Here is a 27,398-nt window from a genome sequence, read left to right on the forward strand (position 1 = left end):
TCAGCTGACTGACACTGGAGCAAGGAGGTTCAGTCCCATCATGAAAACTGATTCGTCCTTACCTCTCTCTACCTAGCAGAGAGGCCTAAAAGTTGAAGTGCTCAGGAAAACTTGCAAGACATTTAAATGCAGTGATGTGTTTTCAACATTTCAAACTTAAACTTAATGAAGATATAATTATTTCCTAAAAACCTTTTTAAAAAATTCAAGACAGCTATGTCTATGATTACTGTTGCCTCAAGAATGTTGTAACTTCTTCTAACAGCTGTAAAAGAAAAGAGAGACTTCTAGAGTGATATGCTTAGACATTAAAACAATCATGCAACTTATGGTTCTCTGTATTGAGGAGCTTGAAAACTGTAGGACGCATAATTCCACTTATCCGTCAAGATTTTATGGTTGTAGATAAATGAGAATAATTTTGCAATAGCAGATGCTTATGTCATTTTAACCTTCTGACATGAATAAAAGTTAAGAAATGGATGACAACAGTATAAAAAAAGCAGAGAAAAGCTGACAGAGGAAAACTGCTAACAACTGAAAATGCTATCTGACCATTCTTTAATCTATATTAATATTACATTAAATTATACTAAGGCAGTCACTCAAACGCAAAAACCATTTTCATTGCATTAATTGACTTCTTCTAGCTATATGAGAAAGTTTTATATAATATTTATTCCATAAACAGTAAATATATTCCAAACTTTATGTGAACAAAATGCATGCTGATTTTCAGTACAAACAATATGTTTAAGAGAACCAACAAGTTCTGCTAACATGTTGCTATTATGGAAGTTTATATCATTAAATTAATGAATAATGTTCACTGGAACAAGTTATATATAGAATTTCTCCAATCATTTAGCTCAAATTTTAGCACTGTAAACTCTACAAAGACTTGAGTGAGGGAAAAAAAAGGAGCCGAAGCATCTTTATATATGGTTAGATTTCAGTTGCTACTTTTTTGTGTTTTAAACAAGGGAGGTAGCACAAAAATCAGTGAAAGCTCAGGAAATACCTTTTACATCTTACATTTGCCACTAATTAGCTAGGACCATTCAACTTCTCTTTTTATTCACTTTTCTCATTTGTAAGATGAAGTGGTGAAAAAGATGAACTGATTTCTGAGATTCCTTCAACTCTAAAATCCTCCAGAAAGCATAAAAACTCTACAAAAATCTATATGAAATGTGAAATGAAAAAAGATACACTTCTTTAAACTATTACCTCAGACAGCTGAATAAATGTTTTAAGTCAAAGTGTACAAATGCAAATGCAGTTTAGAAATACTGTTTCTTTTTCTTAGAATTAGAGCAAACTGCAGAAAAGAAAGCTTTGAGTATTCCTTGTTAGGAAAATTAAAAGGAGGCAAATGTTCTTATGCCTCAGTTTGATTTAAAAACACACAAATACAACTTCAGGGAATAGGATTTAATATCTATTCTTTCCTTCATACTCATGAGTCAGCCCAGAAATTACGTTGGCAGACAGAATAGAAAAAGGCCAAATTTATTTCATTGTAAGGAGTATTATCTGAGGTCAATATAGAATGGCTGAGTAGTAGATCAATATTTCTTCTGCAAAAGACATTTATAAAATAAAATCTGTCATCTTTTAAGTGTAACAGAAGAGCTTTAACAACGCCAAGAAAAAACACCTCAGCACATTTCATTGTTATTGTTACTCTGCTCCAGGCACTGTATTAAATGCATTACATGTATTATCTTGCTGAATTTTAACAGAAGTTTATCATGCCCTACCTCATGGCAAGCACTGTTCTAGGTCCCGGGAGGACAGAAGTAAACAGGACACGGGGCTCACGGTCTAGCCAAACAGGGACTTTTATGAGATATTATATGAAACATTACGACTATTTTCTTGTTTTAGAGAGAAGGCATAGGGAGGTCAGGTAACTTGCCAAAGATCATAAAACTAGTAAGGTGTGGATCTGAAATTCAAACCCAGGTAGTTCTGCCTTTTGCAATTTAGGAGATGGTTATTTCATTAAAATTGACCACTCTGAGGTATAACTGGGGAAAAAAATTCTATATCTTTCTAAACTACGAAGCAGAGAAATCATCTAAAAGTCGCAGCATGGACACATGAAAAGCCAGGAACAAAGGTCCAGGTTCATGGGGCTACATATGAAAATTACGCAACTCTGCAGCTACTTGGATTGTTTTAAATAGATACTTGTTATGGTGGCTGAGAGGTTAAATGTCCATAGTTTAAAATTAGATAATAGCTGCTTTCAAGAGCAATTACTTAAGTCAAGAAAGGACTGAAAGTTAAAAATAAACCAGTTAAAGCAGCCTGTAGTTCTGACTGAACATATGCTGTTTAACAGCTCCAAGCCACCTTGAATAATGAAGGGGTAAAAGCCAAAGAAAGATTCATTGAGAGGTGCTAGGGAGAGGTGTAGGAAAAAAAACAAGTATTGTGACCACAGGTGGCACCTGGCACCAAAAATGAAACTGTTTTAATGGCTAGTTCAAGAACACTAATTTTCCAAGTTGAAATCAGAGGATATATCACACTTGGAAATAGTGTGGAGAACACGAATTATACACTCAAGAGACTCCAGTGTGAAAATTCTGATATCTAGCTTGAATGATGGTCATGCCTTTACTCTGTTGGCAATATCACAAAATCAGAGAACCATGTGTCTCATTGTGAAAGGTAAACAGAAGTTCAAGCAATCCTATAACGAAAACAACAACATAATTTCCTCCCAAGGGGTTTCAAATATTTATCTAGCATAGGGATCAATATCAGAGAGTTTTAGTTAGCTTTAAAAAAAAAAATCCATTCCATTTTCAGGATGTACCATAAGCATATATAACAACTAAATTCACACATGTACATGCAAAAAAGAAAATTCTCTGTCTTTCCTCTTCTGGGAAAAATTTTACTTAACACCGTATCAAAATATTATCAACCTAAGTGTTCTCATTTGTTTTTCTCCTTTCACTAGAACAAGCAGTAAGACAGAAAACACTTCATTATATAAATTAATAAACAAAATTTTGGCACAAGTAGGGTTTCCTAAATAACAGATAACCTACCCCCCAATTACTTATAGGCACCTTTGGAGTATATAATATAATTAGATTTTGTAGTAGATTAATTTTCTTAATTAAGTTTTGTTAAAATCACTTTGTATCCTCATCTATATTCTAGTCCATGATGGAATAAACCACTGAGAAGCATGATTGCTTCTTCAAGAGAGGCCTCTTGAGAAATAAAAAAATTTTGTAAATGATTAAAAATAAAATTGTCAATAGCTAACAATGACAGAAAATAATTCACATACAAAATTTGTATTAAGCCAAGTGTGGCATTTTTTCCCTTGAAAAGCAAATGTAAATCACAATGCAATAAAAAATGTATAAAGGTCTATAATAAAAATGTAAACATTTAATATCAAAATATCTGTTCAAAAAAGAAAGTATTTACTTTTAGTAATGTAAACTTCCATTAAAACCTCTGACTTTTAAACAATTTCACTTAATCAGGCTTTGTAAAAGGATACAAATGACTTCCCAATTGTCAGATCTACTTAAAATGGTATGTCAGGTAGAAATTTTGCCCCATGACCTTTGCCCCTTGGTGTTACGCCTGTTTATATTTTGGTACATGGCAAAAGAGACTTCACAGCTATAAAGGTTATGAACCTTAGGGAGATTACCCTAGATTATCAGTTAGAGATGCAACAAAAGAGGCAGGAGAGATTCAAAGTATGAAAGGGACTCTCCCCAACCCTGCTGACTTTCAAAATGGAGGAGAGAAGCCAAGAGCCAAGGAATAAGAAAGAACGGCATCTAGAAGCAGAAACAGCCCTGAGCTGACAGTCAGCCAGTAAGGAATCAAGGACCTCAGCCCTATAACACCAAAGAACAGAATTCTGCCAACAAGTCCTACAGTCCTACAAATTTTTTGTTTAGTCCAGGGAGAACCATGTTGAACTTCTGATCAACAGAATTGCAAAATGATAAATTTCTGTTGTTTTAGTCACTAAATTTTTGGTAATTTGTTAGGGCAGAATAGAAAATAAGTACAAATGTGTTCATAATTCGTGCACTGCATGAGAGATACTCAACTAAATGTGCTGAGGAACTACTATACACCAAGAACCACACTAAGCACTGAGACGGTGAAGAGAATAAGGTTAAAAAAAATTTAAAAGCTCCCTAGATCATGTTGGGATGATCATGTGCTTTTCTTAGTTTTCTATTTTGGGCTGAAGGTTGGGGAGGCAGAAGAAGTCAATATATTCATCATAAGAAAAATAAGATGGTAAATAATACAATGTATAAGGACTAAGATTTTGTTCTTAATTTAAATTAACTCTGGTTTGGTCACTAACTGATGCAAGTCTAAACTCAACAATCATATTTACCTCAAAAAGTTGCTGAATTAGAGGTGCAGAAAGCTGTTAATACCTTACATGGCATTTAGTCTATAGATGGTATCTGAAGTTTGATAAATAAAATCTGTATGTTTTAAATAGACCAAAATAAGGTCCTTATCACAAGCAAGTCCAGCAGGCATAAATGCAAATTTATTGATCCAGGGAAAAGTCACTAGGAATCAGTAATTCGGTGAACCTCATGAATCATTCTGGATTTAAAGATAATCTCTCTGCTCAGAATTTCCCAATTTAGAAAGATGAAAATTCCCTAAGGCTACATATGGCTCCCTCTTCACTCACCACTCCCACCCATTCCCATTTAGAAAGTTAATTACCCTTTGGTTGCAGTAGTTACAACTATGTGACAAAAAAAGTAGAAAAGGAAACAAACAATATTTTAAAAAGAATTTAAATTAGGTATTTTTCTTTCATCTCAGGGCTATGGACAATACTCACATTATTTATTTCTGAAACTCCTCTTCCTAGACATGTGGGAAAATTATATTTCCCTGCCTCCTTGAGATTGTCATTGCCATGAAACATGTTTTGGCCAATGAAACGAGAATGGAAGTAACTTGTGTTAACATTCAAGCAGAAGGGTTTAATTAAGAGCCAGTAAGTGATTCTCCGTGCTTTCTTTCCCTCATGGGATCACAAAAATGGATGCTGATATGAAGATAATACAAGACTGAAGGTGCCTAAACTGTCAAGTCACCACATGACAGGGCGGCTCTCCTAAAGACCAACATATGCCCACAGCTGACAATGGGTGACAAGAGATTATAATACACTTAGAGTCAAGCATCTGACATTATTAAATATTGTTTTTTACTGCAGCATAATCTAACTTATACTCACTGAAATATTTAGTTAAATTCACCCTTCATGCATGTAGCTTGTCTCTAAGCCCCATTCATTTAATCAGTAGTTATTGAGTATCTCTTGTGAGCAATGTCCTCTTCTAGGCATCTCGGATTCCTCAGGGAACCAAAACACAAAGATCTCTGCCCTCAAAAAATTTAAACTTTAGTTGGGAGAGAAAGACAGTAAGTGCTAAGCATAATAAGTAAATCACACAGTGTGTCGGAAGATAATAAGTCCTAAGGAAAAAAAGAAAAATTAAAACAGAATAAGGAGAAGGAATTTTGGCAACGGAGTTGGAGTGGGGGTGGGGTTTAGTATTAAATAAAGTAGTCTCAGTTTCCTAATCTGTAACTCATTCCACCCATTATACGACATTGAGGAAAAGAGGAGAAAATGTGTTTAAAACGACTTGGAAATTATAAAATGCTATACAGTACTTGTATTTGTTGCTACTGCTGTTATTGTTGATATTTAGTAGCAACAGAGGATTTCTCTGGGTCATTATTATAGGAAACAGCCTAATATGTTTTGACTAGAAATCATATATTTGGACTTTATAAAAATTTTTGTTATTCTTTTTTCAATATTCATAGGTAAAGATATTTGATCACTTAGTAAATTGCCTCTGGCTCAGAATGTTTATATTTGCTGAAAGGAGACTTTAGAGTAAGTTAAGAACTAGAAATGCACCACAAGTATATTCTGGCTTGTGGATATGAGAAAAATTATGACTTGATTGCCATGTTCCAATTTCACAGGTGTTGGTGGAGCTTTGGCTTTCAGTTTAGAAGGGATGTTTCTTGAGAAATATCAGCTAAAGTTGCTGGTGGACAGACGGTCATAAAGACAGGCATTGATATCCTAGTGGCCCTATTCCTGTGTACTTCTGATTCTTGGAATAGCAAGTCCAGGAGATAGAGAAAACCATGCTTTCATATGTAGACTCCTAAGCAATGTAACAAAGCAGAATATGGTAGTTCTAGACTCATAACAACAAACAAGAACACAGTGAAAGAGTAAGAGAACACACCACAATGAAAAAACAGAATGTGTGAGAGTAAACCCAGACCAGGAAGCCACAGACCTGCTCACCATCTTCTAGCTACGTGGCCCATTTGCCTCTCTGCTTCGTTTCCTCAACTCTATAATGAGAACAGTTGCAGGCATACTTCACATGTATCTATGCATATCTTAGGGAGTTGAATGATTCATAAATTGTAAAGAACTACTAAGCACAGTATTCCCTGTCGCCCACTGCAAGCATAAACAACACTGTAAATGACTACTTTATATTGACTAACGGACCGACCAGACAGCATGTCAAAAAAATGTCAAAAAGTAGGTGGAACATGGGAATCCATCTATAAGTAAATGAAACAGCATGAAAGCACTGTAGATGTGGGCCAGTGATTTATAAATTGCGGGACATGCAATCCATTAATGAGTTATGAAATCAATTTAGTGGGTGGTAAACAGCATTATTTCTAGTGAAATAAAATAAAATGGACAATATCAGAATGCACTTTAGTTGTAATGGAAAACACTGTTCATGAAACGTTTGCTTCAGTTATAGTATATGATTATGTTCCCATGGGTCACAATGGCGCTGGGCGTCATTGTCAAGAAATTTGAAAGCCACTGATCTGGGCTATCAAAAAGTTTGATTCAAGGAAAAGTTGTATTCTCATTATACATTTTAAAATATATATATATATAACAAGTTTCCTAATATCTGTTGTAAGATTGAGAAACAATATGAAAGAAAACAAGGCAAAATTCACAGGGAGATGTATGATTATATATATATATATTATTATATTATATATAATATTATAATGATTTTATATATATAATAATATATATATATCAAATCCTACAAGTAGTTTCCCTAGCCATACTCCTATCCAAATCAATACAAAAACACCAAATGAAAATTTACTTAACATAAGTCTGTGTACAAAACAAAAGGAGGAGGGAGGAGGAAAAAAAACAATAACAAAAAACTGTCTTGATCATAGATCACAGGCTGTGGTAAAGTTCCTGTGCTACGGGCTAAATGAGCCCCAATGTGGTACACTCTTCTCAGTTCCTCCACTCTGAGAGAAAAGATGAGAATTTCCCAAGACACAGAAGACCCTGAAAATAGCAGACAATCCTGGCCATCGTTAGCCCGAAGAAGATGAAGGAGGTTCGTGGCTGTTGCCTTCAATTCAGATTAAGTCAGGCTCCTCATTTCAACCTTGTGAAAACTTGCCACTGCACGTCAAATACAATGGGAATTCCATCTACATCTAGCTCTGCCCCTTCCTTCAGCACCAGCAAAACTTCTGCAGGCAGAGCTTCTCCTAAATCCATCTTTTTGTATGAAATGCTCTTTAGTCAGCCTGAGACATTATTCCATAGCTGCCTCTTTTGCACCCATTGAATCTCAGTTCAAAAATTACCTCCTCAGAGAGTCAGTGCCCCGCTTCACCCTTTCTAAGTCAGTTCCCCAACTAGCCATTCTCTGCCACATCACTAACAATTCACATTGTTTCTGTTAGCTTTATTATTATATATGTCCTCCCTTCACATGGTAAGCTCCCTGAAGACAAGAACTTACCTTGTTCAGGCTACAATTCTTGTTCCTAGAATGGAACCTGCATAAATAGGTACTAAAATCATTGTTTGGATAGATCAATTCAGATTAAACTGCACATGGAGAACACCTTATCCACCTCCCCTCTTATTTTTCTGCATCTCCACCATCACTATCACTGTCATTTTAACATAAACAATTTAACATTTATACAAGGTTTTACAGTATTAAGAAAACAATTTTACATTATTTGTATTATTTAGTCAGGGATTGACTGGGGTTAAGGGACAACATAGATGGCTATTTCCAGATTTTTATAAATCTGGCTATCAAGCTATTTCTCTTGTCTGGGACAAAGCAAGAGGAAAACCATGGTAGGCATAACTCGGTGGAGAAGTAGAGTCAAGAGTCAGTGTGAAAAGTCAGAGGACATCAGACTTTAAAGGGCCCTAAACACTATACTTTAGTTGTGCCAAATATTTTGCAAGCTATTCTTCAGGCAACAGGGAACCATCAAAGATTTTGTAGAAAGTAACATAATCAGAGGATGTCTTTGAGAAAAATAACTAGCAGGGATACACAGACTGAATTAAAGAATAATAATATAAGAAACAAAAAAGGGCATTTTCCTGCTCTAAACATGAAGTGAGTCTGCAGAATGGATGAGGAAATGGAGAATACAGATGCTGTGAGACAATGTGTGTGGAGGTAGCAGGGAGGGGAGAGAAAAACAAGTGAAGACTTCTAAGGTTTTCCCAGTTTTGAAGATCTGAACATGGCTGGAACGTCTAGCAACATCAGATTTAGTACAGTATTTGTAATTTTTCACTCTTGCAGTCAAGTAATTTTTACTATGTTATATTGTCACATTTTGAAGGACTATTTCTGAAAATGGTTAACAAAGGTGGCCATCTATACAATTTTTTTTTTTTTTGAGTCAGAGTCTCACTGTAGCCCAGGCTGGAGTGCAGTAGCATGCTCACAACCACCACAGCCTCGACCTGCTGGGCTCAGGTGATCCTTCTATCCTAGCCTTCCAAGTAGCTGGAACTACAGGCACGTGCCACCACATCTGGCTAATTTTTTTGATTGTCAAAGTTGGTCTCAATCCTCTTGCCTGTGCTTCCCAAAGTGCTAGAATTACAGGTGTGAGCCACCATGCCTGGCTTATACAACTTTAGTTGCTACAGAAGATATGACAAAACTACAGGTTTTATTGCATGATTATTTTTTATCATGGAATCAAATGATACACATGAGATACAAAATGAACAGAATATTGAAAAGTGCAAAGACTTGCCAATCTATTAAGGACTACTCAATACAACATATTTTTGGCAATGCATATTCCTTTTAATTCATCAAAATAAGTTAAAATAGCATATTTATTTAATTTCTCAACAAAAATGTATTTTGGAAAAAAACAACTAAAGTATAAATGCATAACTGAAAGAAGATGTTTCTAAAATTCTATGTCCTTACATTTTAAATTACATCTGCAAAAACATCTCCTCTCCAAAGTTAAAAGAAATATGGCTCCAGGACAAACTTCATTTAAAGTAAACTTATTCAGATTTTTTTTTATGAACTACATACGAATCTCATTTATTTGTAGTTTCTTTAAAATGTAGACCTACTTTATGGATAAATCATGCCCTAGAGATTTTACCCTCAGTAAAATAAAAAATAAAAAAAAATCAACATAAAATAAACCTATAGTTCTATCATATTTTCTGTAAGCAAAATAAATTTGCACACATTTGCAATTACTTTTCAGTACTAACTCTTACAAAAAAACTTTGAAATCTGCTTTTAAAAATAGAAATTTGCCAGGCACGGTGGCTCACATCTGTAATCCCAGCACTTTGGGAGGCAGAGGCAAGAGGTTTGTCTGAGCATAGGGGTTTCAGACCAGCCTAGCCAATTTGGCAAGACCTAGTCTCTACAATAAATACAAAAATTAGCTAGGTGTGGTGGCATGCACCTGTAGTTCCAGCTACTTGGAAGGCTGAGGCGGAAGGATAGTTTGAGCCCAGCAGGTGGAGGCTGCAGTTGCTGTGAGCGTGCCACTTCATACCAGCCTGGGATACAGAGTGAGACTCCAACTCAAAAAATAAAAATTAAAAAAATTAAAAGAAATCCATGATCATTAACATAAGAGAGTAATCATTCTCTAAAAGTAAAAACTTAGGGCCAGCTTGTCAACAAAAATAAGTCTGTTTCACAATTTCCAACTGCAGTTTACAACCAAAATCTTCACTTTGTAGAGGAGACCAATGGGATAAAATTAATTTTCTTATTTTAAGGATTTTTTGTCTCCAAAATAATATGTGAAACAAAAACACTTATAAAAGAAATTATTTTTCTATTGATTCATCTATCAAGGAAACAGTCTCACTTCTACTTTTTCCTTGGCTATACTTCAGGTGTCTTAGAATGCCTAGTAACTATGGACACCACCAGGTATTTGATATTAATAACTCTGTGACACCGAGTTGATTTTCATAAAACTTGGTATTAAAAATTCTTAGAGAATTATTAAATCTACCAAAGTTAATTTTGCTCTCTTCATCACACAATTTGAACTAGCACATCACCTAAATGTGGAGACACATGCTTGTAAACTCTATTCAGAACTTCCACAAGAGGCATTATCAGGCAAGCTAAGGGTGTCTATTTCTAAAACGGTTAAGGTCTGGGTTTCATATACAATGCTGGATCCTTCAGGTTGGATGACTACAACATTCTCAGAGTGACAGTCTGCAAAGCACCACGTAAACCACACATGTGTGTGTGCATGGGTATAGACACAGGCAAGGGTATATGTGTATGTGTAATCATAACCCAGTATTGCTAAGTAAATCAATAACAGAATGCTAACACATTCCATTCAGATGAGTAAAATAAAGGGAAACATGTTACACATCTTCATTACAGATGATAGCACTGGCTTGGAACAGTCTAAGGTTTTCTTCACAGAAATCCTCCATTATTTGTATTGCAAGAAGTGTAACTTCCCAAAATAAAACTTTATTCAAGTGCTGGACAAATTTATGAATTTCTTATGGAATTTCATATTAATTTTTCTTATTCAGAAAAAATTAAAATGCTCTGTAAAAATACATGTGAAGTGAAAGAGGAAAAAACAACATTATTCAACATACTCAAAGTATTTGACAAAATTGAAATCCTGTGAAAAGCATTATCTTTCCATTACTCTATCAACTAGGATATTTATTAATTCATGAATATTGATTGGGTGCCTACTTATATGCACCAGGTAATATTCTTGACATAGAAAAATTATATGACAGGTTCAAGACCACACGGAATCCTAGTAATAAAGTCAGAGAAACTTTAAAAATCTCTAGTCAACTAATTAAGATGCTCATTTCACCACCTTGCTCTTTAGTGTAACTCATTTAGTCCTCATCAGGCCATCTGAAAAATTTTCTTTTTAATTTCACATTTAAAAGCAATTTTATAAAAAAAATTAGTGGCTTTCAATGAAATTGTGACACCAAAGATAAGTACCGTTAAATTAAAATCAACTTATTTTTACCTTAATTTTTACTTCATTCTGGTTGTCATCATTTTATCTGTCCCGTATTTACAAGGAGAAAATATGATCTGAAGAGTTTTAGGGGACACTCTATCCCTCCGTTTAAGTTACTCAATTTGAAAATTAATTCTACCTAGTAATTTATATTGTTTCTAAACTGGACAACTTTAATTCCATTGTTAGTGTAATGTTATAGATATATTAACTCTATTTAGGGACAAAGGAAACTGCTATATTATTAACTCTAGAATGAATAAACAACAGATACGTCTTCCAATTTATAACTTAATGAAGTATTTTCCTTATTAGCTATAGATTATCTGTAGATTTTTCCCTCTACAATACTCTCAACCATATATGTTGTTTTAATAAATAAATATTTATAAACTACTCTCTAATGTTCAAATGGTCAAGTGAAGTCCTCTTTCAAGAGACAGTTTAGTCACCATATCATATACTATTAAATGCTGAATAAAAGGAATGCTCCACAGCAGTAACTAAATCAAGTTTATCAGCATTTTTAACCCAGTGCCTGTCTGGGTCAGGTTAACAGAAGTATCTGACAGTCAAGTGAGAGGTCACATTACACCTAACAGAATTGTAGGTACTCACATCTTTTCAGGACCTGATGATTTTTAAAATAGTTTTATTAAGAATATAAGAGATGGCATATAATTGTTACACCCCTTATCTTTTAAAGCAAACACACAAAAAAGTAGCTGAATGAAATTATATTGTGTCTCTTACCTAAAGAATGTGCAGCTGTGGTTTTGGAGCTGAAAAACCGGCCAAGCCCAAGATCTCCAAGTTTTACCACCCCAGTGGCTGTAATGAACACATTAGCTGGTTTTATATCTGTGAATAAATGAAGGAATCAGGTGAAAGATGATGCAACTTTAGGAATTTTAAAGGGATTAAGAACCATTTTTCATGAGAGAACATAAAATGTATCTTAAACATCAAAGTTTGGAGTATGAACCACTTAATTTTTAATAATTTTGATATATTCTAAAATTTTGAAGTTCTCAATTCTGATAATTACTCATGTAGCATGATGAAGATCATTATTAATCTCCATTTAAGATTCATTACTTTCCATTTCAAAAAACCTTCTGTGAAAGTCAAAGCACAAAATAAATGTGTCCTTTTTAGATCAATTTTCAATAAAATCTTAGTAAAGATGAATATTAGTGTATTTACATAAAATATAAAATCATGACTTAACACTATTAGGCACATAATTATTTACTTAGATAGCTTTAAAAATCTTAACTGCTTAAATAAATTGTATTAAAATTTTTCACACCTCAAAATCAGTGGATCAATTATTTAGTGACATAACCTTAATACACCCTGCCCAACTATTTGATTGATAATCAATAATATATTAAGAGCTAATACTGAAGACTTAAAAATATAAGTGGCCATAATATACACTATTCATTTGAAAACAAACAAGCAAGCAACTATTCCGATTCCTTATGTATATTCTACTGCTTTCCTTTTTTTTTTTTCTTTACCAACATAGATAGTAAAATGCTCAGAGGAGTGAAGCAGAAAAATAACTAATTTTCATTCTTATTTAAAATCGACTAGGGCTTTACTTAAAGGTTTAACATTCTAGCAAAATTATAATTTAGAAATAAATTACTGGAGAAAGCAAGATACTAAACAAAGACATTTACTTTGAATTGCTTAATAGCTTGTATCATTTAAAACAATATTAAAAGTTCTTAATGATTTTATCTTACCTCTATGCATGACTCTTCGAGAATGCATGTGTTCTAATGCACTGCAGAGTTGAACAAAGTACTTCCAAACAGTTCTTTCAGGAATTAGCCTCTTTTGTTTCTTAAAATGCTTTTAAAAAAATTGAAAATAAGAATTATGAAAACTAAGATTTCTTAAGATCAATATGCAAAAATCTGTAAGTGAAAAAAACACCCAATTTTACCTACGATTATCAACTAGAAAACATATGATTATTTACTCTGAAGTAATTCCAAGAATTTTATCTGACATAATAGTTTAAGTTTCTTCCTATGATACCTAAAATTATGGCAAGTCATATAACGCTACATCTTTATGACGTCCAACTATTTCAAAAAAATCAGCATCTATATAAAATAATTTCTTGTCTTAAAAGTAAGGTGTCAAATTTCATTTTAAGAAAAGTCAGAATAAAAAAGCCTAGAAACCTGTAGGTAATTATGTTCATTAAAAGACAATTCTTTTCCTGGAAGAAGGCTTCACTATAGAATTCCTTTTAAATATTGAACCACCCGGTGATTTGAAATATCACAATTTATTAAAAATTAAATAAACAAAAGGGATTTATGCAAAAACTTTTCATGAATATTTCTATTGCCCACTGCAAGTCAAAATTGCACTTTGCTCTGAATGAATGAAACTAAACTCCATGGAAGAAAAATCTTACAAGAAGGCCAGGGCAAAAAGCTGAGAGCACCAATAGGCAACTTAGGAGAATGTGGAACATTGCACATAAGATGACAATTACTAAAATAACTGGAAAGCAGTGGTATATACTTATGCTCATTTTTCTACATTAATTTGCTAGACAAATATACTAATAGTATATTCATCAAGAACAAATCTCTAAGCATCATAAGACTTACAAAGATTCATTACAGAAAAATTTTTTTTTCAAAAACAAAACCAAAGCAACTGGTTTCCTATTTAACAATATTTATAAATGATCAGCATAAAGAAATACAGCATTTAAACAGGTTTTCATAAACATTTCTGATAATTTTAGCTGTTTAAAAGTAGACAGATTATATAGATAGATATCAACACTGAATGCAATTTATCTGGAGACATTTTGAGAAGTTCAACTAACTTGATTTATTGTTATTGAATCTGAAGAAACTATACTTAGAAAATTCCAAAAGAACAACTCTCAATCTTTACACCTGTGACCAAAGGAAAAATAGGACAAGGAAATCTGCTAACATCCCTACTTCATACTTAGCAAACTATTACCTCTGCCTCATATGCATTCACTATATGTTCCAAAGGATAAATCCTTAAGGAAAAGCTAATAACCTCAGGTTAATCTGCATTAACACACACTATGGAAACAAACTTATTAGTACTTTCAATAGTTATGACATCAGTGACATTACACCCCAAAACACAAATAACAATTAGATGACCAGGTAATAAGAAAGCAAATCAGGGTCTTACTAAAATATTGAAAATCTCCTATATCATGTTTCAATATTAAGCCTTTTTAATTGCAGACTGTATGAACATCAGTTTCCATTCGAAGAGGGCAATGCCACAAAAATCAGTTCTTTACACATAATTTTCTTTCAGACTTGGAATGAGTCCAAATAAAGCCTGTATATGTGCTCTCTTCGAAGCTAGATTAGCATATCAGAGGACTGTTTGATGTCAACAGGAAGATGGGGACCAGGTTTCTTTCCATTCAAAAATAAATATACCTTACCATGTAAGTATCAGACCATGAAAAAAAGTACGCTTTAATATAGATTCTAAAATCATCATAATCATAATTTGCTTGGCAGTTTACTTTTACAATCCCAGTATAAAAAACAAATATAAGGGAAAGGTATAATTTCAAAATTGCCCTCAAAGTGCATACTGGGGAAGATGTTATCAGACCCAAACGATCTGATTATGTTCATGTCTTTGTATTCTTGAAGACTGTCACTAACAACAAATTAAGGATGACGACAATAAACCGACATCAATATAATAATATACAGAATGACCTGGCAAGAGTTAAGTATCCAAATCGTAACAGGCCTTTGAAGAATAATATGATGAATTTGATCTGGGCATAAAATAAATTAAAGACAGTTTCATCATGTCATTAGTGTCTCTCATTACTTGTTATCAGTGTCTGTTTAAACACGTGGCTTTCAGCCATAGTCTTTGTTTTGTTTTGTTTTGTTTTGTTGAGCAAACCAACACTCACAGTGAACGAAGCCTGTCTGTTCTGACGGTGGCACTGTTGGCTGAACTCTTAAAAGAGGATGAAGAGCAAAAAGGTAGTGAAAACCGGAATTCTTCTTTAGTATGGATAAAATTTATATGAGCACTACAAAGCAGCAACTTCCATAATGTCAAAGCATTTTTTTATTAAAGAGAAACCTTCTCTTAAAACTCATTTCAATAAATACCTTTTAAAGTTAATTCTCTAGCCAACTGGCATTCGTGTTTGAAGATCCTATTTTTCCCTGAACAAAGACAGCCCTATATACTTAGTTCTAGATTAGAAAAAAAATGCCAGCATATAAAAATAAAAAATAGACATACAATTGTCAAGTAGGAAGTTTGTAATAAAGTAATAAATCATGTAACCAAACTTTCTAATGGTCAGTGTCAAGATAAATATTTACATGAAAATGAAAGATTATATGATATGGCACTTTTACCGCCTTTACGTCATGAAATAGAACTGCAGCTTTTTTTTATAGTTGAAAGTAAAGTATCTAAAAAAAAATCATGAGCAGGCTAAAATTAACACTTGGTATACTTGGACATAATTTTGTTTAGTCTATTTATTTTAAAAGCATATTTTCTACTTTTATCAGGATTACTCCAACACTGAACATTAATCAAATAGAAAAAAACAGATGTTACAAAAAAGCTAATCAATTTACATAAAAAGCATATACACAAATATTAACGTAAAAAAGTTACCAGCATCACTTAAATGTAAAAAGGTTACCAGCATTTCACTTAGGTAAAATTCTTTACCTCTTGTCCGAGGAAAATTCAACACAACCAGTAATGCTCACTTGTATCACCACCTAGGTAATCTGTACTAATATTAAAAAGGCTAGCTGATGCAAGCTTTTCCTATTCAAAGATTTTGGGGAAACAGAGTATAACAGACACAACTTTTTTTAAAAAGAAAATTAATATACAAACTTTTTCCTGCAAATTAAATGCCTAAGACCAAATCAAATTATATAATGGACATTGACTACCTAAGTGCCATTTTTTGGACTAAACTGAGTAACTTGCATCCTGCATTCTCCAAGTGGAATATATTTCTAAGTTTTGCAATTCTAGCATTCTTTCTCAAGGAATCACAGGAAGAGCTTCAGTGATAACATCCAGCATAAACTCATTAACAGCGCAAAAACAAAAAGTGATCTTGTTTTATTTTTTTTAAAAAAAGTAACAACTCTGGTATATCAAAACATTTAAGCATATAGTTTGGCATGTTAATCTTGAAAGAAGTAAATTTCAGGCAAAACATCTGGAACCATCAGGGTCACTTTCATGGGGATACAAACTCGTGTAATATAGGTCCTGTACTTGATTTAATGGTCTGTTACTGCCATCTTAGAAATTTTTTTTTAACAGAGACTAGCAATTGTGTAGTCAGTTCTGGGAATCATACGCTAAGTATCCCTTACAAATATACTGTTGAGGTTAAAGACATTAAAAATGAAAAACAAAAACAACAAATGCAGTCCTGCTGTGCAAGGCATTTTGAAGAGGATTAGGAGAAACGATAACTAAATGATGTGAAATAATGAAGCTATAAGAGAACAAGAATTACAGGCACCAGCTGTTATCCATCTCCTCCAAGTATCTAATAAGAGGAAGTAAGTGATTTATGTTAAATATAAGGAAACATTTCCTGCTTTAGAGTGTTGTTAAATGTTTAAATGTGTCACTAACACAGTCCATATCCACCTTTTAATATTAGAACTGATTATAAGGTTTGACAGTAACTGATTATGTGACCTCAAACAAGCCACTTAACCTTGCTGGATCTCAGCTTCCTCACCGTATTAAACAAAGAGTTAGGAGATGATCTATGAAGCCCCTACCACCTCTAAAATATAATCTGTGGGTCTATAATCTCAGTTACGAATAAAACATAAATAATGTGTTTGGCACATTTTCACACTTAAAAATAATAATAGTTTACTGGTATGTCTTATTCTACACATCTCCAATTAATAAAAACAAAGGAAAAAAAGAAAAAGAAAAAAAAAACCCAAAACCTAAGAGATCCCCATTGGTCCACTTAAGACTATAAATAGTGTTCACATGAGATGACAGAATTCTTTGTTATAAACTTGTAATTAGGTCAAACATTTACCAGCAGAAGGGATGCTATGTTCCCAGACAAACATATCTTTTGTAATTATAATGCAATTTTATAGGACTACCTTTTGCAGTGGTTATTTCAAAGAACTAAGTGCACAGAGACTGGGTGATGAAAAAGATAGGATGCTTCTAGAAGTATAATTGACAGTTCTAAGTGTGATTTTTATTATATATTAATCTTTCTATGGGAACATTTTTCTTTTGATGGTATAATGAGGTATCAACAGATTAAACTCACAAATATGTGCTATATGCAATTGTGGGGGATTATATAAATGTGTAAAATATTTACATCTCAATTAGAATTTTATGCAATATTAATTTCAGTATGTGAATATTTTCACTCTTGGCACTCAAAATAAAATTCAGATACTTTAAGTTGCTTTAGAGGGTGTAAAGTAGAAAGGATCTGGTAATCATGAGATCGTTAAAAATATTTATCTCTGGCATCTCATTTTACCTACTTATCTAAGCTCTACTAGTCTGTCTTTTCCTGTAATGTTGGAAAATCAATTAGGAGTGTTCAGTTATTTCTAGATTATAATTTAATTAATCCATTCCTCAAAGCCAAGAATATACAGGTTATTAACACAAGCCAAACATATATTTCTTCTTAGGGTAGAAAATCTGAAACAGGAAATATTTGTTCTGAAGAATAATGCCTAAAAATAATAAAACTTAATAAATTATTTAGCACACATGAAAAATAAGCACCCATAATACCACAATGTTCTTCATCCAGAAAAGTAGACTTTTGAACACAGGCACATCAATAGCAAGGATACTTATTCAGAATATTAAAAAGTAAAAGATAAAAATACATGAATACATCAGAATTACTACAAGAAATAATCCCTGCATTGTTGCTATGTGACTAATTCTTAAGAGAAACCTCCATATTACTAAAATTGATAAGAAAATACTTGAAAATGCTTAAAATGTTTTCATTACTATATGAGTACTTGCGATAGGGAAAGCGAGATTTAAAAAAGCAGAAAGTCAGTCTTCAGGAAGACACAAAGTCAGAAAGATAAATAGAAATATTTGTCTCTTAAAAAAAATTCCCTCTTGTTACATCAGAAAACAGTAAAATAATTAGAAAGATATTTCAATTTTCTTAATGGACAAAGAAAACAAAGTAAAACAATAATGAGACAGTAAAAGTCTCTCAATAGAAATCTTAATGAAAGAAAATAAGAGCCGGGCTCGGTGGCTCAGCCTGTAATCCCGCGCCTTTGGGAAGCTGAGGTGAGTGGATTGCCTGAGCCCACGGGTTCGAGACCCGCCTGGGCAGCGAGACCTCATCTCTACAATAAATCAAAAAATCAGCCGGGTGTGGTAGCGTGTGCCTGTAATTCCGGCTACTCAGAAGGCTGAGGCGGAAGGATCACCGGAGCCCAGCGGGTCGAGGCTGCGGTGGCCGGGAGCGGCCACTGCACTCCAGTCTGGGCGACAGAGTGAAACTCCAACTCAAAAAAAATTAAAAAAAAGAAAATAAGATGTTTAATATAATCGAGTCTGTATCGCATCTCTTTACTTAATTGCCTATAGATATCAGAATTACTGCATATGGTGGTAATACATAGTTTATTAAAGATAGCTTTAGATCAGTTTTACCTTCACATATGAGGAGCAATAAGCACCTTGAAAATTATCTCCTAAATTTTTTCAAGTAAATACAGTTCAAAATTCATACATCATCATGTATTTATATTCACAGAGATACATAATAGTCATTATGATATATGGTTTTCAATTTCCTAAAATTTTTAAGTTTCATCAAACTACTTAAGTACCAAAGAAAACCCAAGTGATATTTTATCAGCAACAATGCCTCAGTAGAAATGATTCTGTATAATATACCTGCATTTACATACCATATGTAGACATAAATTTATATGAATACATACCCATAGATGTACAAGCATTATGTACATCTAAGTATATGTATCTACATATATAATATTCAGTCCTGTATAGTTTTTTCAGACAGTACTAATCTGTAAACTTAAGGTTTCAGAATAATTATAAAGTGAAATATAGGACAGTCGACAATCTTATACAAAAGGTTTGGTGAAAAACATTACATTTGGGACACTGAAAATTCTCAGTTGTCTGACATGGGCTGTACACTTTATCCAGATACTGAAATGGAAAGTGTAAGTATCTTGGTAAGCAATACATCAGAGTTATCAAAGATAGATGGTACTGCTGGGAAGCCTTTATTGCTTTAAGGATCCAAGGGCCAAGAGCATAAAAGACATTTCAAAGTGATTTTAGTTCCAATACAACCTCTGCATCTGGATAAAAATACAAATAAAAATGTGTCTGCAAATGTAGAAAACAGCCAAACCAAGTAAGTCAACAGGATCTGTGAGCTATAATATTTGAAGATAACAATTATCTTCAAAACATGGTTAATATTCTAGTTAATTTATTAAAGTCTGTGATAAGCAGAATTCTAAGATACACTTCACTCCCCCAAATTCCCACATCCAGGTATATACTCTCCTCTCCTTGACTGTAAGTGGCACGTGTGAACATTAGATTATTTCTATTCTTCCTATATCATCTCACATGGCAGAAGAGATTTCTGCAGATGTAATTAAGGTTCCTAATCAGCTGACTTTGAGTTAACCAAGAGCTACACCAGCCTGGGTGAGTTGGACCTAATCAGGTGAGTCCTCCAAACAAGTCAAGAGAGAGCTGAAGCCAGGGAGACTCTCCTGACCTTAAGGGAATAAGTACAATGGCAGGTTGTGAGGAGCACCCTGTGGATGGCAGCATCTAGACCCTGAGTGTGGTCCCCGTTGACAACCAGAAAGATAGGAGGCACTTTAGTCATATAAGCACAAGAGAAGGAACTCTCCCAACAACCAGTAAACATGGAAGACCCAGAATTTCAGAGCACTCACAGCCCCAGCTGGCATCTTGAAATCAATCTTCTAAGACCTTGAGCAGAAAATCTACCAGGTATTTAGACTTCTGACCCATAGAAATCAGAAAATAATCAATTTGTGTTGTTTAAAGGTGCTAAATTTGTGGCAATGTGCTATGCAGCAATAAAAAGTCAAGAAAAATACATTTCTAAACACATTTAAAATCAATATACAAAATTAATTTTTTATTTTTTTGAGTTGGAGTCTCACTCTGTTGCCCAGACTGGAGTGCAGTGGCCGCTCCCGGCCACCGCAGCCTCGACCTGCTGGGCTCCGGCAATCCTTCCGCCTCAGCCTTCCAAGTAGCTGGAACTACAGGCGCGTGCTACCACACCCGGCTGATTTTTTGATTTATTGTAGAGATGAGGTCTTGTTGCCCAGGCGGGTCTCAAACCCTTGGGCTCAGGCAATCCACTCACTTCAGCCTCCCAAAGGTGCGGGATTACAGGCTGAGCCACCGAGCTTGGCACAAAATTAATTTTATATATATGTATAATTAAAGAGTATTTAGGCATCTACAGAATTTAAAAGAAATGACACATGAGTGGTAACAATGTGGAAAATACAAAGTCCATAATCCAAGAAGATAGTCCATATCTAAATATATTAGAAATAAAAAAAGATAGTCTCATTTATTTGAAATAGTGCCAAACTCCTGGCAGAAAACAGACATCTAATTGAGTAATTGGTACTGTATATTTCTCTAAAAAAAATTTAAACAATAATATTCCTTATTAGCCATTCTTATGTGACATAAAATATTCTTGCAGGTAACAAATCTCTAAGTTTTGCCTCAAGATATTTATTCAGCTATATTTTGTTTTATTGATAGTCTAACAAAATAAGGTCCTTAAAAAAAGAATATTAAATATATGCACTTATATATTTTTCTTTTGTCTCAAACTGATTTTCTTTCTAATAGGCAATTATAAATATAGGCACTTGTGTAAAAAATCAGCTAGCCATTTAAATTAAATGAAGTACATTTTGCAAAATGGGCTATAAAAATTTAAAATATATTTTAGTCACAGTTCTATTGACAAGATGAAATTTTTTAAACTCTCATTTATGTTTCTGAGATTAGTCTCACTTCCTCTACACTGAGTCTTCATCACCAAATGTTTCTTGACATTAGAACAGTGAAATACATGTATAGTAAGGCATACTACAAAATACAGCATATATTAGTCCCATTTAGACTACAATGAAGAAAATATATAGCATATATAGAGCAATTTAACTGAAATCTGTTTTGCTAGAATCTATGTTCCTTTAAAATTCTGATTACTAATAATGAAGAAATATATGATGAAAAATTCTGGATTTTCTTTTATCCTAAAACTCATCTGGGAAGTATTTCATCTGACCACAGCCTCAGGTATTCCTTTGTCACTAATTAGAGAAATACTGAATATTTCAACTATAAATTGCTTAATTATATTTGTCAGCCTGCTCTAAACCAATTAATTATTTACTTGTAAAATCTTTGATGCAATGCTATCCAGAGGTTCATTTCTGGAATACAGACCAGAAGCTATATTTCCTCTTCTACCCCAATTAAGCTGAAGACTTGAGAAAGTGAAATATATTGTTGTGATGCACAATGATTTACAGTGTTATTCACTACAAAGAAATGAATCATGTTTGTTACAATTCAAGCATTTACTGCTGTCCTTTATTAAGTTTTAAGTCACTGCCATGTTCACAAAAGACGTTCCTCTTTTTTTCTAATGTAATCTTTTTTTTATAAATAATTGCTTATAGAACTAATATGGGTGTTTAGAAAACAATTTTAGCATTTCTTAGCCCTCTCTAACCCCCAAAACCTTCCTGTAACAGAACATTGTCTTCTCTTATGCCAGCACATTGCTCAATATCTTAGCAACTCGCCATGAGATTGCTTTACCAGAGGGTAGGAAACTGCTAGGACTGCGACACAACCATCCATGTTACCTACTGGCCTTGGAACAGAGATGTCTAACACATAAAAGAGCCAACTTTTACACATGTATTCACCACATACTGTTGAGTTCCTACCATTGCCAGGTATTCCCCTAGAAACTGACGATAGCCTGGTGAGCAAAAACGACATGGTCTCTGTCTTCAACAGAGCTGTAAGTCTAATGAAAAATACACACATCAATAAAATAATCACACAAATTACATGATTATATTAATAGGTGCTATGAAAGAAGGGTACTCCAAGAACACTTGTACCACAAAACAATCTATGAATCAAATACTTGATTCAATACTTGAGGAAATGATATCTAAGTGAAGAACTGAAGGATAAATAGACATAAACTCAGCCAAGCATGACGAAGAAATGGATCCAAAGCAGATAGAACTGCATATGTGAATGCCCTGAAGAAGGAAAAAAAAAAAAATAACAACATGTTCAAGAAAATTGAAAAGGCAATGTGCTAGAGCACAAGAGGGAAAGTAGGGGCAGATTCTGCAGCAAATATCTGCTGAGCACACACTCTGTGCCAGGCACACTGTTCTACGTACTCATGATATGTGAATGCACAAAACAGACTAAGATTCCTCCCTCAGGGAGCTTATCTTCGGCACCACATAAGTTTTACTAAATCTTGTCAAACATTTAATCTCTATCCTGAATGTGAAACTCTAGAAGGATTTGACTCAAAGTAGAGTCTTTCTTTCCTCTCCCTTCTTAAAGACTGTTAGGGAAACAGATTTGAGGAATGGGTACTGGATGTTGGGAAACAAGTTAAAAAGCTCTCACTTTCCAGGTGAGAGATGATGTTATTTTACACTATAGAAAGAGAAATGAAGCTTAAAGCTAGCTGCAGAAATCTGAAAGGCATTTAGAAGGAGAAAAACAAACAAAAAACCAGAACTTGCTGACAGCTTGGAAATGGGAAGTAAAGAGGAGTGAAGTGTCAAAGAAGAATCCTGGTTTACAGCATATATGTTTACATAGGCTGGTACCAAGCCTTGAGTTAGAGATATGTAAAGAGGGTAGTCTGTGAAGATCATGGATTTGTTTACAGACAAGTTGAGCCATGCAGAGTTAGAACTAAAGAAGTTCTATGCTAATGATCAAAAATTGGGAATTGACAAGAATACAGAGTGTGACTGAAACCTACAATTTTGAATGAGATCAGCTACAAGAGAAGTAGAAAGCACACACAAAAAAGTCAGACTGAAACTTAAAACTCCATCATTAGAGACAAGGAAGAAGAGAATAACGACTCAGTTAAGAAGAATGATAGTCTTCAGAGAGGTAGGAATAGAACCAAGGCACTATGGGACTCAATAAGCTAGTGAAGGAGTATTTTTAAAAAGAAGGGTATGAAAAGCAGGGCCAAACGCTGCTGAGAGAGCAAACAGAATGAGGGCTGGAGGAAGTCCACTGGATTTCAAGACGAGAGCCATTTTGTGTAGTAGGCTGGAAAGAGGGTCAGGAGTAAGTGAAGGGAAACAAAGAGCTTGGATAGTAACTGAAGAAAAAGCAGGCAGAGAGGAGAGGAGTAAGACTTAGCTAAGAGCTCCTTCTCAGATTATCTTGTTTGAAATAGCAACACCCCTCTCCAAACTCCTTATTGTCTTTCTTTCTTTTTCTCCATTGCACTTATCAACATCTGGCATACCACATATTCTACTGGCTTATCGTTTTATTTGTCTTCCCCACCAGAAGATAATAGATGTGCATGCATATGTGAACATATTTAAGACAACAGTGACCTGAGCATATTTCACTGATGATAGAAGGAATCCAGTGGAACACAAGGGTTTTGGATACAAGACTGGATACAGGTAATGGTAAGTTTAAGGTTTCTGAGGATATAGATAGAAACGATAGAGAACCCAGATGGAGGGACACACAACAATCCCCCGTCTAACAAGAATGTGGTAACAGGAAAGAAGGAAGAGAGAACAGTAAACAGACACAAGCTGGTTTAACAGGTTTGGACATGGGAAAGTGAGGGCATTTCTGCCTGATGACTTCTATTTACTCTGCAAAATTGGAAGTATGATATCATTCTATGAAAAGTAAGAAATGATAAATTGTATGTTGCAAGGAGGGGAGAGGAAGAGAGGTGATCAACGGTTTAAATGAAATAAAGAAAATCTGAGTACCTATCAGACACAATATATTGACAGATAGGTAAATGAATAAATGTGTGTGCACGCATTTGTACATATGATTTAAAAAGCCACATATACAAACATACCATATATCATTTAATCCTCATAATAACACCATAAGACAGGTATTATTAACCCAATATTATGAATGTGGAAAGGGTAGTTCAATCATTAGGATTAAGTAACTAAACCAAAGTCATATAGGATCACTGCTTAAAGTTCTTCTATTGCCATCAGAATGTCCCAGTATAGTTTCAGCTGTTCATTATAACCCTCATGAGTTACATAACTATTACAACAGTAGGTATAAAGTTTTCTATAAGCAACTGTTAAATGCCTGTCTCTCCCACTAGACAATGAGTTCCAAGAAGGTATAAACCATGTATCTAATAAATGAATATAGGAAATATAAAGCTATTTTTAAAGGTACAAATTTCATAACCATTTGTGATAATAATTTGATAGTATCTATATGATCTAAAATATTGTGATCTAGCATGCCCTATTACTCAGCAATATGAATCTATGTGACAGAAATAGTAGAATAGACATAGATATAGTTGTATTAATACATACAAGGCTTTGTACATGAGTTTTTCAATGTAAGAATAAAAAGTGAAAATAATCTGATTGTCTATTAATAAAAAATTAAATAAATTGTGATGTGTTTGAGAATTACACATATATTATTATACATTTTTATATTTAAATTAGTGTGTGGAAAGATAGCAAATAAAGTTGGAAAGTTTTCATACACATAAAAGTTAGAGGTTATCTCTCAGACATGGGAATGAGGAAAGAAAGGGAAGGGACTTCACCACTTGAGAAAACTAATGCAAGACAAGAGGGCTTTTTGTTTTATATCTAAAAAATAAAACAGACCCTAAGCTTAAATCAAATGGAGAGAAAAGTCATAACTATGTGCACCATTAGAAGACATTAATCCATAATAATATTAATTCTACTTGAGAAAGAACCAGGAGAGATAGATCTTACAGACAAGATCTTTCCAAGTTATTAGATTATTTGCTTTGGATACTATTTAGGTGTTTAGTCAGGTCTCAAATATCATCGTGCAAAAGATGTGGCTGGGCGTGGTGGCTCAAGCCTGTAATTCCCACACTTTGGGAGACCGAGGTGAGAGGACTGCCTGGCCCAGGGCTTCGAGACCAGCCTGGGTAACTTGGCAAGACCTAGTCTCTACAATTAAAAAAAAAAAGACATAGAGAAATATAACCAGGATATGAAGATATTTTACCCATGTGAAACCATATGGCCAAACTTTGTGTTATGGCTATTACACCAAGATTGTTATAAGATCTATAGGTTTGACAAAATGACTTTCAACCTTTAGAAGAGCTCCAAGAGGACCAGGAATGTCATATATATTGACTAGGCAAAAAATGATAGTACCTATAAAGAGCAATATGGCCTAGCACTTTGAGAGGCCAGGGCAGGAGGACAGCTTGAGCCAGGAGTTCTAGGCCAGCCTAGGCAACATAGCCAGACTTTGTCTCTACAGAAAACAAAAAACAAAAAACCAAGTATGGTGGCACGTGCCTGTAGTCCTAACTACTTGGGAAGCTGAGGTGGGAGAACTGTTTGAGACCAGGAATTTGAGGCTGTGATTGTGCCACTGCACTCTAGCCTAAGCAGCAGAGTGAGACCACAGTTCACAAAAAAATTAGAATCATTAAGAGCTTGTATAATAAAGTCTACTAGAGATGAAGGAGGAATAATATTACTAATTCTCTAAGGAAGAACCACTTCAGTATCTGCTAAAGTACATTAACTTGCTGTATAAGCTTATAACTTATTACAAAACAGTTGATACTCTTAATTCCAAAAATATTTTCCCTCCTAAATAATCCTTTACAGGATAGATACCTTCAAACTTCAGTCAGAAACCTCAAGAGTTTTCCAAGGGTGTATATAGATGGACAGATAAGATTACGTATGTAGTTTATAATTTAGGAAGTATTCTTATAAACTGTCTCCATCTTATAGATGAGAGAGCAAACATAAAGGGAATTTAAGTGACAGGAGAGTCTAAGTGGCTGATACTGAGCCACAATCAAGAGCAGAGTTCTAAACTATTGCCAGAGAACTTGTAAATGCCTTGATCAGAAAATTTGTGAATGCTTTGTTATGGAACGCAAATTGGGTGTACATCAACATTTCTCTGAGGAGAAGGTCAAGGACTTTCATCTGATTTTCAAAGGAGTTCTATAATTAAAAATACCTTTAAGGCTACTAAAGAAAAACATGGATTTTTGCATCAGACAAACCTAATTTCAAAAATACCAGTCCTGCTATTTTTAATAATCTGTACTTATCATCTCTAAGAGTCAAGTTTACCTCTCAGAATCCTTGTGAAGACTAACTAAGGCAACGTATAGAAAGCACCTAACATTGTTTTTAAAAATTCCTTACAATAACTTCATATAGTAGAGATGACTGGTCATACTCTAGTCTGTATTCAAAGGTGAAATGTACAAACTAACAATGCCCAGATCATATACAAAGGTAGAACTCTCATCTACAACCTGCAGCAACCTGCCCAGGACATCAAACTTTTATCTACAATAAACAACACAGGAAGTAAGCCTGCTAAAAGTCAGAACTGCAGAAAGTCAAACTGCTGTCTCTAGTGATAATCTACGAAGCTAGCCATTAACTTCTGTAACAATTGGCCAAAATGGCCAACACTTGATTAACAACTGACAGCTCCCCTAATTTTGTCCTTAGTTCCAAATAGGACCAACTGGAGAAAGTCAGATGTGCACTCCTAACCAATCACAAGGA

At 34.1% G+C, this 27,398-nt stretch overlaps 1 protein-coding gene across 1 annotated transcript in view; it reads right to left on the minus strand.

Annotated features, from left to right (window-relative positions):
- Positions 1–27,398, minus strand: part of NEK7 (NIMA related kinase 7) — an 88,161-nt gene that overhangs the window by 25,925 nt on the left and 34,838 nt on the right. The window contains exons 5-6 of the mRNA XM_008062423.2: positions 13,170–13,278; positions 12,166–12,273 (exon numbers count right to left, since the gene is read on the minus strand). Coding sequence (XP_008060614.1) covers positions 12,166–12,273; positions 13,170–13,278 — 217 coding nt within the window. The remainder of the gene's footprint in view (positions 1–12,165; positions 12,274–13,169; positions 13,279–27,398) is intronic.

The sequence above is a fragment of the Carlito syrichta genome, unplaced genomic scaffold (genome assembly GCF_000164805.1).
Source record: "Carlito syrichta isolate Samal-C Ts95f unplaced genomic scaffold, Tarsius_syrichta-2.0.1 Scaffold305701, whole genome shotgun sequence".
NCBI lineage: Eukaryota > Metazoa > Chordata > Mammalia > Primates > Tarsiidae > Carlito > Carlito syrichta.